The following is an 18,389-nucleotide window of genomic DNA, read 5'->3' as shown; positions in this document are numbered from 1 at the left end:
TTTTTTATGGGGTACTTCAAGCCACGGTATTCAGATGGCAAACGGGTCTCACTGAACTAAAGAACCTCTCCCAAAGATGCTGTGATTCTATTTTCCACCCACTTTTTCCCCCTGGATGCCACTAGAAGTTGGTGGTTTGAAAAACATACCTGATTTGAATATATTTTTAAAACGATTTTCCTTTATGTTTTTATTTCCCTGCGTTCTAAACCTCCATGCTCTGACGTCTAGTCTACTTTCAGCCCAATCTCCGGGCTGAGTTTCTTTACTCTGCAGCAGGTCGGGAAACCACAACTTGAAAAAAAAAAATCCTTATAAAGCATCCGGAAATAAGGGGGACGACTACGACTCCCAGAATGCAGTGCTCCCAGGTCTCGCCGACCCTCCGGCTGCCCAATGAACGGGCTCCGCTAGCATCCTCTCGTCCTATTGGTCAGCTTTCCAGTCAGTAAGGGCGGAGCGGAGAGGGCCCCGGATGGCACATTTCCCGCCACAGCGAGGCGCCGCGCGGAAAACTCGGAGAAGAAGCAGCTCTCGATTGGATACTCTCTATTCTCGCGTAAGAGGATTCAGCCAATCAGAATGTAAATACCCTACAAGCTACCCCGCCCCTTCCTTAAGGTTACTTTTGTTGGCGGGAAAAGTTGGGAAGTTTTAGCGCCGAGGCAGGATCAGCCAGGGGCCCTCAGCACGGCCCCGGTGGCAGAAGTTTCCGTGCGGCGAGCATGGCGGGGACCGTGGTGCTGGACGATGTGGAGCTGAGAGAGGCGCAGAGAGACTACCTGGACTTCCTGGACGACGAGGTGAGAGAGGCGCCGGGTCGCGAGACTAGGGCGCTGGGAGCCTCAGGGCCGCGCATGGGCCGAGGGAGGTCGGGGGCCTCCAGGCTGCGGATGCGGGGCAGCGGCTCGGGACCTTCCGCCCTGATCTCGTAGCTTTCCTAGAGGCGGAGTCAGTGGTTAAAAGCGGTCCTGTGACTTTTTCCCAGGTACAAATGGTGGCCGTTCTTGCGAAAGGCAACAGGTTTCCTCCAAGTGCAAACCAGCTGCAAAGACCACGTTGATCACTCCCTGCTCTCCTAATTTGAGGGGAGGGTGAGGGGAAGGACGGCAGGAAAACGGTAGTGACCCGCCGCATTTTAGGGCCCCTAGGTTTTAGTGACCGACTTCCTAACCGGAGATTTGGCCGCAATCTTTTTCCATATCTAGTGGGTTGCGGAGGAAGAGTATTGGTATGCAGATAAAGGGGGTTTTACATGCAATTTAAGACTGACAGCCATGGAACGTTGGTAAAAACATCTTGAAGTGTTGACAGTGCTGTTTGTAAATGTAGCTAAGGCTCCCTACTCCTAGGTCCGGATGTAGGAACTCTTTTTATATTATACAGATGATAGGGAAATGAAATATTTTCATTCCATACAAAATTCTGCAAGGAAAAGTCACTTTGATATGCATATTAAAAGTCCATTTAATTTACACGTTGACAAAGTTTTTATTTGTTGTCCTCGTAGACTTAGGAGCTCGTTTTAATTCCCCATTAAAGGTTGAGAAATGACTGCACACAGAAGAGCTGTTGGTGATAATAGGAATAATATGGACCTTGAGGAAGTCATTATAATTCATACATTGGCCTCTTAGGGCATATTTGGAATCCGAGGCTAGTGAGTGAAAACGTGGGAGAAATTGGGGTTCAGATGTGCCGCAGAGATGGATATATTTTTCTTGCTGTGAGAGCTGCCTCTGTTTAAAAACATCTGATTTTTGAATTTGTGGCTGCTGTGGCATGCGGTGGCTATTTTGCAGGAAGACCAGGGAATTTATCAAAGCAAAGTTCGGGAGCTGATCAGTGACAACCAGTACCGGTTGATTGTCAACGTGAATGACCTGCGTAGGAAAAACGAGAAAAGGGCTAACCGGTGAGTGGTTGGGGGTCTCCAAGGGCACATCCTGGCCCTGAGTGAGAATGGCTCCCCTCTCTTCCCTGGATTGGAGCAGGCTTCACAGGAGAGGACCTGGATGAAATGTTTTTGACCCTGAAGCCCTTAGTGTCTCACCAGCTCCTATGTTTTTTACCTCTCTTCCCAAAGTAGGTGGTGGACATTTTCTTCTCAAGAGCTCCTTGTTCCATGTTTAACTGAGTATCATTTCTCCATCATTGAATTAAAAGTTGGCCCTCAGTTCTGATGTATTGTACTGGGCCTTGTAGGATGGCAGGAGAAAGTAGAAGCTAGATTTTGCCGTCAAAGCTTTGATGATCTAAGAATGTCCACTTCTGTTTTGTGGGTCATTTTTTGAGTTCTGCCCTGTCTGCCTAATGATTCTTTCTATTGCCCGTCTGCAGCCTCCTGAGCAATGCCTTTGAGGAGCTGGTTGCCTTCCAGCGGGCATTGAAGGATTTTGTGGCCTCCATTGATGCTACATATGCCAAGCAGTATGAGGAGTTCTATATAGGCTTGGAGGGCAGCTTTGGCTCCAAGCATGTCTCTCCCCGGACTCTTACCTCCTGCTTCCTTAGCTGTGTCGTCTGTGTGGAGGGCATTGTCACTAAATGTGAGTGGGCTAAAGTGGGGGACTAACGGAATGGAGGTGGCATAGGCTTGGGGGGCTGGAAGGCAGGAGAGGTGGAGTAGAGTTGGGGAGCTAATGGCTTCAGAAAGGTGGAGCACTGAAATTACAGGGTGAAACTTGGAGGAGCTCAAGTATTGCACAGTAACTAGGGGGACTTTGAGTGACCACCTGTGCCAGCAGAATGATGAAGTTGGCTGAGCGTGGAGGAGCCGTGGCTCTTGGCAGTCTCCTCATTCTGACCGTGAACTCCTACTACTTCTCAGTCAGGATCAGCTGTACTTGAAGTTTTACTTGGATTATGGTGTTGTTCTAGGTATAAAGGTGAATTAATGACAAGTAGTATTGAAATTGCTCAACTAGTTGGAAAAACACAGTATTTGGAGTCATCGTGGGCTTGCCGGGGGTACATCCTTCTCACTGTCTAGTTGGGTGACTTTCCATTCCTATAGGCTCTCTAGTTCGTCCCAAAGTCGTCCGCAGTGTTCACTACTGTCCTGCTACCAAGAAGACCATAGAGCGACATTATTCTGATCTCACCACCCTGGTGGCCTTTCCGTCCAGCTCTGTCTATCCTACCAAGGTGAGGAGAATGAATTGATTGGACCTCTTTAGAGGTTGGGCTCAAAGATGTCTGTTTTAATGCAAGTAATTGGGTAATATCTGAAGTCTTTCTTCTAGATGTGAATAGGACGAAAAGTAAGGGTTAATTTGAAGGAAAGATTGATTGCTAGTCAGAGTTTAATATGGAAAGTCCACAATTCTTTTTTTTAAAGAAAAAATATTCTCTTTAGAAAACTTGGAAAATTATGGAAGAATTGAAAGAAGGAACAAAAGTCATCTAACGTACGTTGATCTTTTAGCAAAGTTATAGTATCATATGATTTTGTAATCTACTTAGAGTAATATGGAAAAATACTTATGCAGTAATGTTACTCTGAAATCTCTGCAAATATTTTACTGTGGATTTGAGAGAAGGTTGACATGGAGAATGGCTTTAGTCTTGGTGTTCAGGTTGGTCTGCATTGAGGATGGTGCGAAGTCTTCTTACTTAGAGACACGAGAAGATGACTAATACTGATTACTTGATGTCTGAACACATTTTATCTCTGCCTGTCCCTGCCATCAAATTTTAATTGAGAGCGACTGTATCCAAAGGATTGTCGGGCACTGAGGAGGACACAGATGTAAAGAAGACCCAGTCCTTGCCTACAGTTTTATCAACTGGTGGAGGAATCGTAACATATAAACAAGACTGAGTTTCTTAGAACTGTAACTGAGTCGTACTTGAGAACCGTTTAGTCTATATCTCAGGTGAAATGTGAAGCTCAGCGAGCCTCCAGTTAGAACTACTTATGTTCCAGTTAGTGATAGCCCTGAGGACAGGAGCCTGTCTTTTTACTCTCAGGCCAGTTGCATTTCCTCAGTCACCCGGCTCTCTTGTTCATTAAGATCTCTACTTTCTAGAATTTATTCTCCAGGAATTACTCAGCGGTACTCTGCTGATTGCTGTGGCCAAGCTTCTTTGCTCAGGACCTGAAATACACCAGACCAGGTCTCCTGGAGGTTGTCTAGTGTGGTTCTTAAGAGCATGGGCTTTGGTGGACTGTGGAGAACTTCTTTATCCTCTCCCAGCCTCAGTTTCCTTATTTGTAGAATGTGGAAAATACCAGCTTTGGGGACTGAGTTGTGATGATTACATGAGATAATTTCGTGAAGTTACAGCACAGTGCCTTGCACATAGTAGGCACTCCACAAGTGATAGCCGCTGTGTTTCTAGAAAATTCAAATGGCAAGGAAGTAAAACTTTGAAATGTTTTTATTGAAGTTTAATATACAGAAAAGCTTACATGAGTGTACAGCTCAGTGAAATTTTACAAGCTCACTATAAAGTCAGCATCCAAACCAGGAAACGGCACCTTACTAGTGCTCAGAAGTCCCTCTGGAAGCCACACTGCTCTCGAGATCCTGACATCTAGCAGCTTCGAGTACTTTTCCCTGTTTTTATATTTTATCTAAATGCTCATCTGTGTTGGGCTTCTTTTGTTCAACATATGTTTTTGAGTTTCATCCATGTGTATAGGTGTACTCCATATATTTTCACTGCTGTGTAGTATTCACTCGTGTGGCTATACCACACTTATTTAACCATTCTGTTGATGGCATTAGGATATTTTCTAGATTTTAGCTATTTGGAATAGTGCTGCTGTGAACATTGTAGCATGTGGCTTTGGGTGAATGTTTGTGTTGGGTATTACCTAGGAGTAGAAATACCGAGTCATAGCATAGGGGAAGTAAGGGTCTCAGTATAGATGTTAATACAGCCATGGTCCCTTCTGGCTGTAGATCACCCCTTCCATTAGATGGTTTGTAACTAGAACAGACAGGAATGGAAAAAACTGGAGAAGATATTTGGCGTTTATTGTTCCTGGATACTAATCTCGTGCGGTTTATCTACAAATTATATTTGTTTCCTACAACAAACGAGTGTGGCATTCTAAGACATGGTCGAGATGACTGCCTCTCTGTGTGACTTTTCCAGGATGAGGAAAACAATCCTCTTGAGACAGAATACGGCCTTTCTGTCTACAAAGACCACCAGATCATCACCATCCAGGAGATGCCAGAGAAGGCCCCCGCTGGCCAGCTTCCCCGCTCCGTGGACGTCATACTGGATGATGACTTGGTGGACAGAGTGAAGCCCGGTGACCGGGTTCAGGTGGTGGGAACCTACCGCTGCCTTCCTGGAAAGAAGGGAGGCTACACCTCAGGGACCTTCAGGTAGATGGTTCGTCCTGAGGTGTTTGGAATGCTGCTGGCAGAGTACATTCTGGTAGCAATCTTTCTCCAGTTTGCCATCTTCCCCAGAGTTACATTGGACTGGTGAAACACTCTACCTGCCTGGGAGATAAAACTCGCCATACTGTCTTATGCTAGAAGTGGGAGTTGCTGGTCACATATTAGAGCCTCCTGGCTTACCTGGGGGTTTCTTGCATGTTCCCACCTCCCTCCCATACACTGTCCCAAGCTCTGTGGGTCAGCAGGAGGTAAATTCCCAGGGTGAGGCACCATCAACATATTTGTGTCATAGATGAAGAGAATCAGTGGTTGAATTCGGAACAGCTTTGCTTCTCTGTTTTTTCTTTTCTTTATTTTTTTCTGATTTGCTGTTCTAGGTTAGGAGCCTAAGAAGGCTTTGGTGTTAGGAATTGAAAATAGCCTCTTACTGTCCTCTCTGTCCCAGGACTGTCCTGATTGCCTGTAACGTGAAGCAGATGAGCAAGGACGTTCAGCCTTCCTTCTCTGCTGAGGACATAGCCAAGATCAAGAAGTTCAGTAAAACCCGTTCCAAGGTGTGGCGTCCTTTGAGGATTTGAGGGTGGGGATGGATTTGTTAGGGTCGTATTTGGGCATGGCCATCTTTGTACTGCATCAGGAGGAAGGTCAAGGCTTTTTCTCTGAAGTATTTGGTGCCAGCTTCTAGTTTTGAGTCAGTAAGCAAAAGGGTGTTTTTGCTGTTTTTCTTTAATATTTCTGTTGTGCTACCTGCTAAGTGAACCTAATACAAATATTAGGAGTTAGAATGTTAGTGTACCAAGGAGTCTATACGGAATACACCAGTGATACATTGTTACTTAAAGATAAAATATGTTTTTTTGTTTGTTTTTTTGTGGTACGTGGGCCTCTCACTGTTGTGGCCTCTCCCGTTGCGGAGCACAGGCTCCGGACACGCAGGCTCAGCGGCCATGGCTCACGGGCCCAGCCACTCTGCGGCATGTGGGATCTTCCCGGACCAGGGCACGAACCCGTGTCCCCTGCATCGGCAGGCGGGCTCTCAACCACTGCGCCACCAGGGAAGCCCTTACAATATGTTATTTTTGGTTTAGTTCTCTAATTTATTTTTCTTTAAAAAATTTCTCCTTTCAAAGACAGAATGTTCACATTCAGAATTGAACAAAATCTATGCATGTGTGACAGAGGTTACTGCTGAAGCACAATACATAGTCTTATTAAAACTAAAATGTTTTGAGCCTGGAAGCACTTTTTTTCCTAAAGATTAAAGCTCTGAGCAGGTTTTGGAATCCAGGCTTCCTCTGTGTCTGTTCTGATAATGCTCTGATCGGTGTGAAAATCTTAGAGAAGAAGCTTTTACAGTTAAGAACAGTGTATTTCTTCAACCACCTTCTGTGGGCTGAAGTGAGTTCATCCAACCCCATGGAGGCTCCTTAGGCTTTTCACTCCGTGGTTGTTCTTCCTCCAGGATATCTTTGACCAGCTGGCCAGGTCGCTGGCCCCCAGCATCCATGGGCATGACTATGTCAAAAAGGCAATCCTCTGCTTGCTCTTGGGAGGAGTGGAACGAGACCTAGAGAATGGCAGCCACATCCGTGGGGACATCAATATCCTTCTAATAGGTACGGTGTTGGGGATTTTAGTCTCCTGGTCTCCCCCTGTGGGGTGTGGTTGCAGGAATCTATCATCTGTCAAATTGTGTGTCTGTAGCTGGCTGTGTTTCAGTCCCATCAAAGGGCAAAAGTCTAAAATGAATTTTTAAAATTATTTTTATTATTTCTGGGGTTCCTGATTTATAATGTCTAAAATCTATTCTTCTGTGAATGGTAAAGGGAAAGGGAAAGAAATAATATTAACAACCTGTTACTATACATTTCTGTTGTGTCAAGAGCTGTGCTAGAAAAGCAGCACTTGCTGGGGGGCAGGGGAGTTTCCAAGAGTCACTACTGCCCCGTCCCATTACAGGAGACCCATCGGTCGCCAAGTCCCAGCTTCTGCGGTACGTACTGTGTACCGCACCTCGGGCCATCCCCACCACTGGCCGGGGCTCGTCTGGAGTGGGTCTCACGGCCGCTGTCACCACAGACCAGGAAACAGGTATGGGTGGAAGGGTCCTTGGCAGAGGTCCAGCAGTGAGATGAGCATAGATGGTTTGAGCTTGCTCCAGGCGCTGGCCTGTATTGGGAAGATACACTTGAGAGGTTAGTGTGGGCCAGATTGGAGAGGACCAAGTATCTGGCAACAATGGGTGAATTACTGAAATGTTTGGGTGGCCCTCTAGTGACAAGAATGTCTCCTGGAAGGCTGTTGGAAAGAGCTGTGAAGGAGCAACTTTTGACATTTGAAGGGAAATAAAAAAGAAGATTGTGCTGCTTTATACGTTAGAGGAAGGGATTTGAAGACCAGTGAAAAGAGAACAGAGATCTAGTTGGGAAATGGCTTGAAGATGAGGATAAAGAGAGGAAATCTGTGAAGGAAGTGTGGTGGAGGCTAGCTGCTTAGATATCAAAGTGTGACAAGGAATACTGTTCAGATACGAGCTTCCTCAGGGTTTCCTCTGAGTCTAGGTGCTGACACCTCTTAACTACACTCTCGTTCTCATGTATGGCAGTGCGAGGTGCTTAGGAAGGAGACTGACATCTAGTCCCGTCCCCTACAACCTGGATGGTAGTGTGTGTTTTTCCCTCCCCACCTCCCAGGGGAGCGGCGTCTGGAGGCGGGGGCCATGGTCCTGGCTGACCGAGGCGTGGTTTGCATCGATGAGTTTGACAAGATGTCTGACATGGACCGCACGGCCATCCACGAGGTGATGGAGCAGGGCCGAGTCACCATCGCCAAGGCCGGCATCCACGCTCGGCTCAACGCCCGCTGCAGTGTTCTGGCAGCCGCCAACCCCGTCTACGGCAGGGTGAGTGGGATCAGGCACTCAACTGTTGTCCTCACCTTCATTTGGTTTTGCTGAGTGACTGGGCTGCAAAGTTTATTGGTGACCTGGGGAGCAATAAGCCACAAACCAAAGTAAGCTTGTCATCCTGTTACTGTCCTTGGTTTAGGGCAGTGGTTCCTCACCCATTCATCCATGTCAGAATCCCCTGGAAAGTTATTTATTTAAAATAAGTTTTTAAAAATACAAAGAAGAAAACAAAAGTGACCTGCAGCCTCACAACCCAGGTAACCTACATTGACACTGAAATAAAAGTACTGCATGCAGATGGTCGGAGGATTTATGAACAGAGCAGAGAGATATAATAAGGAAATTAATAGCCTGCCTTCTCTCTCCTGTTCCTTTCCCAAGAGATGACCACTGACAGCTCTTGAGTGTTTCAGGAAACAAAAACTTCAGCATGAAAAGAAAAACCAAACTTTAGCATGTGCCAGTAAATACACTATCTCCTTGTTAAGAATTAATCTATTTATCTTTGTTTTTTAGTATGACTATGATGTGCTTAGGTGTAATCTTTTATATTTATCCAGCTTCGGGTTTGCTGAGTTTAGGGGTTTTGTTTTTGTTTTCTTTTAAGCAGCTGTCTAGTATTCCATTGTATGGACTTATAATAATTTGTTTAACCAGTCTCCAAATAATGGGCATTTGGTGTTTTCCCTTTCCCCTCTGCTATTATGAATGAAACTGTAGTGAACATCCCTTTACGTGCATTTTGTTAAGCATTTGGGAATGAATACTTAGCAGTGGAATCACTGGATTAGCAGTTACATGCATTTTTATGGTAGAGATTGCCAAATTGCCCCTTTTAAAGATTGTACCATTATAATACTATTAACTAATACTTACAGATGCTTTATATTTATTAACTCCTTTCACTCTCACAATAACCTTGTGAGGTAGGTATTATCCTCATTTTACAGATGAGAAAATGAAGGCATAAAAGGTTAAGTAACTCGCTCAAGAGTCACAAGCTAGAAAATGGCAGAGAGGATTCGAACCCAGAGCCCATGCTGTGCTCTGACAATTTATGATCCCGCAGTGAACGAGAATACCTGTTTTGCTGGCATTTTTTAAACATACGGGTGCCTAGTCGCCAGCCCAGAGTTTCTGAATCCAAATCTCTGGGTTGGGGCTCTTGGTAGCTGTGGTTTAGAAAGGCTCCGTAGGTTAGTTCTAATGCATAGTGTGGGTTGAGAACCATACAGTTTTAGATTAATGGTAACACGTGTTACGTCATTCTGAAGAATTTCTCTGGGGAACGTAGGGAGAAGATGGCAGGTCCTGGAATGTGAACGTGGCCAGAATCGTTAATGTTACCTACGAGGTTGTCAGGCCTCTGACTGACGCGGGGAGGCGTCAGCTCGTAGGCCCGGGAGTTGAAAGATAAGAGTATAGGCGTTCTTGAGTCCCAGGAAAACCTCCCTTGATCCTTAAGACATTATGGTTTATAGATTATCATGCGTTTTTGTTGAGACTTTACCCAGTACCTTCTGAGTAAGGAAGCCAGAGGCTGCAGGTGTTTCTGGCTTAGCCAGCTTGTCATGTCTTCATAATAGGTAGGGAAGAGGGACTCATCTTCCAGAGCTAGTCCTGCCTCGGATTGAGGAGCAGAGTGAAGCTTGGGGAGGAGAAGGCTGGTTTTGAGACCCACAGTCAGCTTGCTAGAGGCACCGGAGTGAGGAGGTGGGGCTCTGTTTATCTGGAAGGAAGGGCGTGGGGCTCTGAGCTTGCTCAGGTCAGCTGAGCGTCAGAGGAGGGCTACACATAGAGGAAATGAATTCAGTTTCTTAGTAGCTTGGAAATGCTTTACATCTTCACTGCTTATTCGCTTTGCGTTTGAAGGTCTGGTCTTCTGTTCTCACTCACCTAACCGATCCGGCCTCCTTGTTCTTTCTTCCCATTGATGTTGTCTCCACTCTCCTTTTTTCTCGTGTTCCCCACCCAGTACGATCAGTACAAGACCCCCATGGAGAACATCGGGCTGCAGGACTCACTGCTGTCCCGATTCGACCTCCTCTTCATCATGCTGGATCAGATGGATCCTGAGCAGGATCGGGAGATCTCAGACCACGTCCTCAGAATGCACCGCTACCGGGCACCCGGCGAGCAGGATGGTGACGGTGAGGACGGGGGAAGGGGAAGCCTGACTGAGGGGAGGGCACCTAGACACAGGCCGCGCTCTCAGACCCAGCCTGGCGTTGGTGGGCGTGGTAGCGTCTGGGGTGATGTGGAAGGTGCCCTCGCCTCCCTGGTTCCTACGGTGTGTCTCTTGTCCATTTCAGGGTCTGGGAACACCTTTGAGCCTCTTCTGTGGGCCAGGTGGTTCTGCCTCCTTATTTGTGGGGCTCACGTGTCTGCTTCCTTCTGGGTCCTTGCTTCGAGAGTCTTGTATCTCTTCAGAAGAAGCGATTTCCCCTGGGTTCAGCTCTTTCTTATTCTTTCTCCTGACTTGGTTTTCCAGCTATGCCTCTAGGGAGTGCCGTGGATATCCTGGCCACGGAGGATCCCAACTTTAGCCAGGAAGACCAGCAGGACACCCAGATCTACGAGAAGCATGATAGCCTTCTGCATGGGGCCAAGAAAAAGAAGTGAGCATTCTTCCCACCTCTTCCTGGAGGGAACCTGAGATTTGTGTAGAACATGTTTATATGTGCTGCCCAGGCCAAGGTCATGCTTGGGGTCGTTATCATGGGGGCCTGTTTTCTCTTCTGGATCCACAGATGCACCCTTTTTCATGGCCACTTGCCGTGTGAATGTTCGTGGGTGATCAAGCTTAGGTTCTGGTCTTTTCCTAAAATGGAAGGCTTTGACGCCCACCTAACTGATGGTGGGTGTGTCATGTTACCCGTGTACGTGAAGTGTTGCACAAGTCTCGTGGCCATTCGTGGTGAGCTTCTGTTGAAGGGGCAGTAGATCACAAGCACTGGAAAGGTTGCAAGTGGATTTGGATAAAGGAGACTTGTGCTCAGTGCCTGACATGTGAGATCCCATTCCTCTATTTTTGGCCTTGGTGCAGTCGGAAGCATAGTGTAATCTTCAAACCTATTGGTTTAAGAATGTGGAATTTGGAGTCAGAAAATGAAATTTGAGTCCACTTAAGATTCTCTGAGCCATAGTTTTCCCACTGATAAAATAGGACAGATAACACCTACACTTCGTACCTAAACTACCTACTTCACAAGTAATACCTAAGTAACACCATAGAATTAAATAAAAGTATGTGAGAGGGTCTTGTACATGTTGTGTATGAATGGGGTTTGTGACACTGGGTTCCAGGCTGTATCTCTGCTCTGTCACGTGACCTTGACTTCCCTGAGGAGGGGCAAGGCTACGACCCCAGGCAGGTGCTGGGCTGTGGCAAGGGAGTGAAATTTGCCGTGTGCGGGTCCAGGGAGAAGATGGTGAGTGCAGCTTTCATGAGGAAATACATCCACGTGGCCAAAATCATCAAGCCCATCCTGACGCAGGAGTCGGCCGCCTACATCGCAGAGGAGTACTCATGCCTGCGCAGCCAGGACAGCATGGGCTTGGACACCGCCAGGGTGAGCCTGCCTGTGGGATGGTGACCGGATCCCCTCAGGGTGAGGCTGGGGAGGGAGTCCCCGCTCCCTGGGAGCACTGGAAGCATTTTAACTGAGTGATTCCTTACCTTTTTCTTTCTGGCCTGAAGGGCTTCCTGTTACGCTACTGTAATCATTTCCTTTTACAAAGGAAAATGCAATGTGAACCCCAGAGCTAACGTGTTTCTCATGAGTTCAGATGACATTGGCTTCTAGAAGCTGTGATTTATTCAGCAAACGTGGGACTTCCCTGGTGGTCCAGTGGTTAAGACTCCGCGCTTCCACTGCAGGGGGCACGGGTTCGATCCCTGGTTGGGGAACTAAGATCCCGCGAGCCGTGCGGCATGGCCAAAAAAAGAAAAAAGCATTCAGCAAACGTGAGCGACTTCTAGGAACTGAATGAGTCTCTGTTCTTACGTGCAGTCCCCCAAGAGCTCAGTCCTGGGCCCGGGAGGCAGAAAGTAGATGAAAAGGTCATATATACCTATAATTATATACCACAGTGTAGTACCCAAAGGGGAATGAATGTGAAAGACAGTTGGAGTGTAGATGCAGAAGCTGTTAATTTTTCCTTTAGACTTTCCAGAAGGGATATGAATGTCAGGGAAGGATTCCCAAAGGGTATGATATTTGGGCTGGACTTCGAAAAAAAATTAGGAGTTGCGTAGCCATGACGATCATCCAAGGCTATTTCTAGAAACCTAATACACCTGCCCGTGAATTTATCGAAGTCTTTGGGGCAGTGTAGTTTATATAGGTAGGATTTCACAGCAGAAAGACCCAGGTCCCAAACCATCATGATGTGATAGAGGCATAGAGTCTTGGATTCAGACATGACCCCAGATCATCTATTCCAGACTTACACCCAGACAAGCATTCCATCTTCTGGAATTCCTGCTGGGACTTCCTTGACACCTCCAGTGACAGCATGCCTGCATTGAAATCACTGCATTGAATCACTGCATTGAATCACTGCATTGAAATGTTAGAATATTCTTCTATTTATTGAGCTTAAACCTGCTTCTCCATGACTTCTACCCCTGGGCCTTAATTTTGTTTTCTGGAGACTGTGTATGACTTATTTTCTTCAGATTAAACAGCCCCCTGTCTTTTTAACTGTTTTTCCTGTCACATGAACATGTTCCAGTGTGTCAAAGGCCCTCTCACTGAATACAATACACTATCTTGGTTGTGGTCTTAGTGGGATTGGTAAATCTCTCAGTTTGGGCTCTGTAGTTTTGCTCGTGTAGGATTTCATCAGCTTTAGGGTTATTCAAGAATTGGAGTTTACGATGGAATGTATAAGCTACATACTCTGGTAGCTTTCTAAATCATTAAAAAAATTGGTGAATTTATTTAAATATGAATGTATTTGTTTTTGAATGTCAGATTGGTTGTAAGTGATCATTTAGAAGGCTAGAAAGCAGAAGTGACCAGATACATCCCTGAAGCATCATAGGATGGGGGACGGGAGGTGTGGTGGAAAGACCAGCCCTGGGCTCTGACCCCAGGGCTTCAGTAATGTTTGCAACTTGTGCACATCCTTTCGCCTCCCAGGTCGCAGTTTTTCAACCCATAAAATGGGAAGGTTGGATAATGTCAGGGCTGCTTACCTAGGAGGGCACATCAGAATCATCTGAAACTTTTCTTGTTTTGGCTGCACTGCACGGCTTGTGGGATCTTAGTTCCCTGACCAGAGATTGAATCCGTGCCCTAGGCAGTGGAAGTGTGGAGTCCTAACCACTGGACCAACAGGGAATGAATTCTTAAACCAGACATTCTGATCCATTAGACCAGGGATGCCTTTCAGACAATAGCATTTTAAAAAGATGAACCCTCCACCACCCCCACCCCCCCGTTTGGGATAACACCCACCCCTTTGGGAACCACTTGATAAGAACATGTCAGAATTCTGCTTCTCCTCTGGACCTAAGTGGGTTTACCCAACTTTAGAAAGTTTGTCCTCAGATAACCTCTCTCACACCCCCACGTAGCGTGACATTAGACAAATTATTGGAAGCTCTTCGAGTCCCATTTTTCATCTCTAAAGCTGCTCCAGGTTATTAAGGCCATTGACTGACACAGTGAACATAAAAGCGGGATCCTGGCGCGTTGCAGGCCTGCGGCAAAGGTTCTTCCTCACTTTCCTCTCCAGCTGTAAGATGCTGGATGGTTTTCTTCCCCGTTCACCTCGTTCTCCCTCCCTCAGCCCTCAGTCATGTTTCCTTGGTTGTTTTTACCTTTCTGAATTTTACGTACTTTTTTCTGGCTCCGTGGGTTGGTTTTTCTGGTGGAGTCTTTCCCTCTCTGTGCGGTGGGAGTGACGGGCATGACCGGCATGCCGTGGGGGGATCCTGGATGAGTGAGCCCCCTTGTCTTCTCCCCCAGACGTCTCCAGTGACAGCCCGGACACTGGAAACTCTGATTCGATTGGCCACGGCCCACGCCAAGGCCCGCATGAGCAAGACCGTGGACATGCAGGATGCAGAAGTGGCTGTGGAGCTGGTCCAGTACGCTTACTTCAAGAAGGTGAGCATCCAGGTGCTGGGCCTGAGGCTCCTCTGAATGAATTGTCGGAGCTCGTGCCTCACAGCCGTGCACGGTTGACACCTGTATCTGGGTTGTTGGCAGAAAGCAGCATCTTTCCACTGGCCTCCCCCTGACTTAATCTCTTTGCTAGCATGGGGGTTGTCTTAAATTTAAACTAAACACCTGATCTATAAAGAAATGAATTGTTTTCCACTTAACCATTATGGGATAGACTTTTTTCCATTCACTTCTGTATTCAGTGAACGCTCCTTGAGCACATACTGTGAGAAGGGTATGGCACCCAGCTTCCAGCAGCTTTAAGGATGGGTCGCAGCCAACCCCCTGCCCCTGGTCCTGGACTCAGGAATGAGAGAGTTCAGGTCATCAGACCCAGGGAGTCACTGCTATTGATGGTGCAGGAGGGACTGTTCTTTACTCAGTCCCCGGCATCTGTGACCCTCCTGCACACCCACGTGTGGCTTGGTGTCCTAGGTTCTCGAGAAGGAGAAGAAACGTAAGAAGCAAAGTGAGGATGAATCGGAGACAGAAGATGAAGCGGAGAAAAGCCAGGAGGGCCAAGAGCAGAAGAGGAAGAGGTCGGATGAGGCACCGAGGAAGGAGATGAAAGACTTAGATTAGGGCTGGGGAGGGGCGGAGGGGGGCAAGGCCAGTGCTGCAGTGAGTCAGGGTGAAGGTGACTCGAGCAGAGAGGGTGACAGCCCCCTTTGTCCTCGGTATGAAGCTTTTGGCCTCTTTCCTGCTAGGGAAGGGCTAAGTAGAGGAGCAGTAACCCGCTCGGAGGCTGTTGAGTCCACATTTCAGAAGTCTCTCCTCCAGGTTATCTTTTCCTCTCACACCTGTGGTTGAGTTTATGAGGGTGGGCGACAGAGAAGAGCGTTGGGAAGCAGGGCCTGCTCGTGTCTAGTCCAGAGGCGTTTGGTCTCTTTCAGAAAAGGTAGCAGTTTGTACAGCCCTGGGCCTAGTGTTCCATTTGGACTGTACGTAGATGGTTCTCTGTGGTCAGAGGTGCAGGACGGAGCTCACCAAAGCCCGTCCCCTAACTGCTGTGGGCATTTTAGGAGGAAGACCCGTCACTCGGATGCCAAGGATGGGGACTCCTATGACCCCTACGACTTCAGCGACACGGAGGAGGAGATGCCTCAGGGTAAGCGAGCGGCCCCTAGTGCTACGAGGTGATCCCTGACTGCTGACCCTTCAGTGCTCTGCCTGTTGCGTTTGCTGGTGGACTCCCAGTGGGCTCCCCACTTGGGACCCTGTGTCTAAGAGGTCTGTCCACGAGAATCCCAGGAAACTCAGTCAGAACTTTGGAAATAAGCTTTGCCCCCTTGTCTGCTTCCTCCCTGGTGAACTGTGCTCCTTGCCAAGCCTGGTGTGAGCGTCCCAGATCCCGTGTGCTGAGGGTCCCCCGTCTGACTTGAGGCCTTTCTCCCTGCCTGCCCTGGCTGGCCCCCGAGGGCCCCAGGAGTGAGTGTTGCAGGCTCATGAGGGCGGGGTTGGAGAGGGGCCTCTGGGCTCTGTGGACATGGCTTCACCTTGTCGTCCTCCCGCTCTCTGCCACCCTTTCCCCCTCAAGTGCACACTCCAAAGGCGACAGACTCACAGGAGACCAAGGAGTCCCAGAAGGCGGAGTTGAGTGAATCCAGGTGAGGAGGGAAGACCTCTCCCGGGGATGGTAGGAAAACTGTTATCAACGGAGCTCAGAACTAGAGGCCCGAGGGTTTTTAGAACAGTTTCTATTGTGATGACAATTTCAAACTTGAAAAAAGTTGCAAAAATAGTGTAAAGAATTCTTTACACTCTTTACTCAGAATCCCCAGTTGTTTATGTTTTACCATTTGCTTTATAAATAATTCTCTCTGTGGGAATTTTAAATCAATACCCTTGTGAGTTCAGGAAGAAGGGTCGTAGAGCAAGGACAAGTTGTGTCTCACTGTAACCTTGGGTTCCTCTCAGTAGGAGATATATATATATATATACATATATATTTTTTTTTTTCTCCTCACTGAACTGTTGTCATTTGTTTTGAGATAAAGAATTTTTACCACTAGAGGTTCAGAAACAGTTTTATCTATAAATTTAATGTTTCCTGGATTTCAAAGTAAGTCCACGGCTAAGGTTTGCTGTTTACTTTTAACACCTTAACAGACTCAACACAGTGTCTTCACTGAAAAAAGTTTGAACAAATTGAAAAGTATTTAGGAAAAAACATTAAGATCAAGTATAATTCCATCCTCCAGGACAACCATTGAACTACATTTTTTTTTTTTCCTTTTTTTTTTTTTTTTTTTTTTTTGCGGTAAGCGAGTCCCTCACTGTTGTGGCCTCTCCCGTTGCGGAGCACAGGCTCCGGACGCGCAGGCTCAGCGGCCATGGCTCACGGGCCCAGCCACTCCGCGGCACGTGGGATCTTCCTGGACCGGGGCACGAACCCGTGTCCCCTGCATCAGCAGGCAGACTCTCAACCACCGTGCCACCAGGGAAGCCCCATTGAACTATATCTTAAAGCACTTTGTGAATCAGCACATGGAGATCTCTTCAATGACTGCAGGGTTTCCATAGTATGGATGTGTAAATTTTTATTTTTGTTTTCTAATGGTGGACATTTACCCTTCATAAGACTGCTGTTGACAGTAAAACATTCTTAACATTTATCACTGTGCGGTGGTGGGGGAAGAGCTGTGGGGTTAGCTTCTAGGAATGGATTCTGGGGTCAAAGGAGATGCACTTTAAAATTGTAGTACATGTGACTAATTCGCCTCCCAAAGATGCCATCCAAGTTTGCGTTTCTGCCGATGGTATATGGATGCCAGTTTTACACATGCTCAGAGGCCTCTGTTTTTTAAAATGCTGTTATTTCTCACTGTGCAGGAAGCTCTGTACTACAACAACTTAGCTTTAAGGGGGGAGCTTGGGCGTGGAGCAGCCATCCGGGGCAGGCTGTGCAGTTGGAGGATGCCTGTGCTGATGGACTCCAGCATCGATCTGGCCTAGAGCACGTGGGCCACTTCCGGCTCCTTCACCCTGTCTCTCCTGTCCTGGGCAGGTTGAAGGCCTTCAAGGCGGCCCTCCTGGAGGTGTTCCAGGAAGCTCACGCACAGTCGGTGGGCATGAATCGCCTCACAGAATCCATCAGTCGGGACAACGAAGAGCCCTTCTCCTCTGCGGAGATCCAGGCCGCACTGAGCAGGATGCAGGATGACAACCAGGTCATGGTCTCCGAGGGCATCGTCTTCCTCATCTGAGGGCCCTCGTCTGTGGACGGTGGGGTTCGGCCAAGAAAGTTTCTTCCCATTTCCTCCTCCCCGTGCCCCCAGCCTATGTGTTCATTCCCTGAATGTCAGTGTTGAATTGAACTGAAGTGGAGGACGGATGACCAAGCGGAGGCAGGGCTTGGTGGAAGCCTGGGGATGGGTCATGAAAGCTGCTTCAGGGTTAAGAGAAGAAGGTGGGCAGGACGAAGACGATGCACCTTCACTGCAAAAGACTGGACCACACTCCTCACGGCCCCTCCCCAAACAAGCCACACCATTGTTCGCTGTAGGTAACATGACTTCTGAGTATTTTGGGGGGCACAGCTGGTTTCTGTTCATCCTTTCTGTGTTGGCTTTTTATCCCCCCACCCCCGAGTACTTTGGTCTAGAACAGACTGGGTGTTTCTGTGCTGATGGAGAGAAGCTCTGAGGCAAGTCCTAAGGCCAAGAAAGCTTGCTTTGCAGTAGCACTAGTTGACTTATACGTACTTTTGACTCAAATATCCAAGACGTTGAATAAAGTTACCCATTGTGACCTTAATACTGTGTGATTTTATGGACATGTTTAATTGTGGTTTTTTTTCCTTGAAAGCTCCGCCCTGCGGGATGGGCTGCCCGCGTTTGGACTGAGTCACCACAAGGTGGCAGCAGGCAACTGCACTCTGGGGGCTAGGCCTTCTCTGGGCAGATTTCTTCCTCAGGGATGCCAGCATTTATTGGTTAAAGC

General features: G+C 47.5%; 1 protein-coding gene across 5 annotated transcripts; it reads left to right on the top strand.

Moving 5' to 3' along the window:
• The first annotated feature begins 650 nt into the window (after positions 1-650).
• On the top strand, positions 651-18,183 carry MCM3 (minichromosome maintenance complex component 3). 5 transcript variants are annotated; one of them, XM_065884524.1, is made up of 18 exons: positions 726-803; positions 1,803-1,915; positions 2,341-2,549; positions 3,017-3,147; position 3,269; positions 5,159-5,345; positions 5,809-5,917; positions 6,826-6,979; positions 7,323-7,454; positions 8,057-8,265; positions 10,247-10,421; positions 10,763-10,889; positions 11,693-11,843; positions 14,250-14,390; positions 14,883-14,986; positions 15,470-15,555; positions 15,985-16,054; positions 17,455-17,941. In XM_065884524.1, the coding sequence occupies exons 1-18, from the start codon at positions 726-728 to the stop codon at positions 17,651-17,653; spliced, it is 2,376 nt and encodes a 791-aa protein (XP_065740596.1). In that variant the 3' UTR covers positions 17,654-17,941. The 5 variants fall into 5 exon arrangements, with proteins under 5 accessions (XP_065740595.1, XP_065740594.1, XP_065740596.1 ...); XM_065884523.1 differs by lacking the exon at position 3,269 and having other exon boundaries at positions 651-803; positions 5,107-5,345; positions 17,455-18,183; XM_065884522.1 differs by lacking the exon at position 3,269 and having other exon boundaries at positions 651-803; positions 5,107-5,345; positions 11,642-11,843; positions 17,455-17,653.
• The last annotated feature ends 206 nt before the right edge of the window (positions 18,184-18,389 follow it).

Source organism: Phocoena phocoena, chromosome 10 (genome assembly GCF_963924675.1).
Source record: "Phocoena phocoena chromosome 10, mPhoPho1.1, whole genome shotgun sequence".
NCBI lineage: Eukaryota > Metazoa > Chordata > Mammalia > Artiodactyla > Phocoenidae > Phocoena > Phocoena phocoena.
Note: the sequence above shows the minus strand (reverse complement) of the source record. Positions and strands in the feature narration are given on the sequence as shown.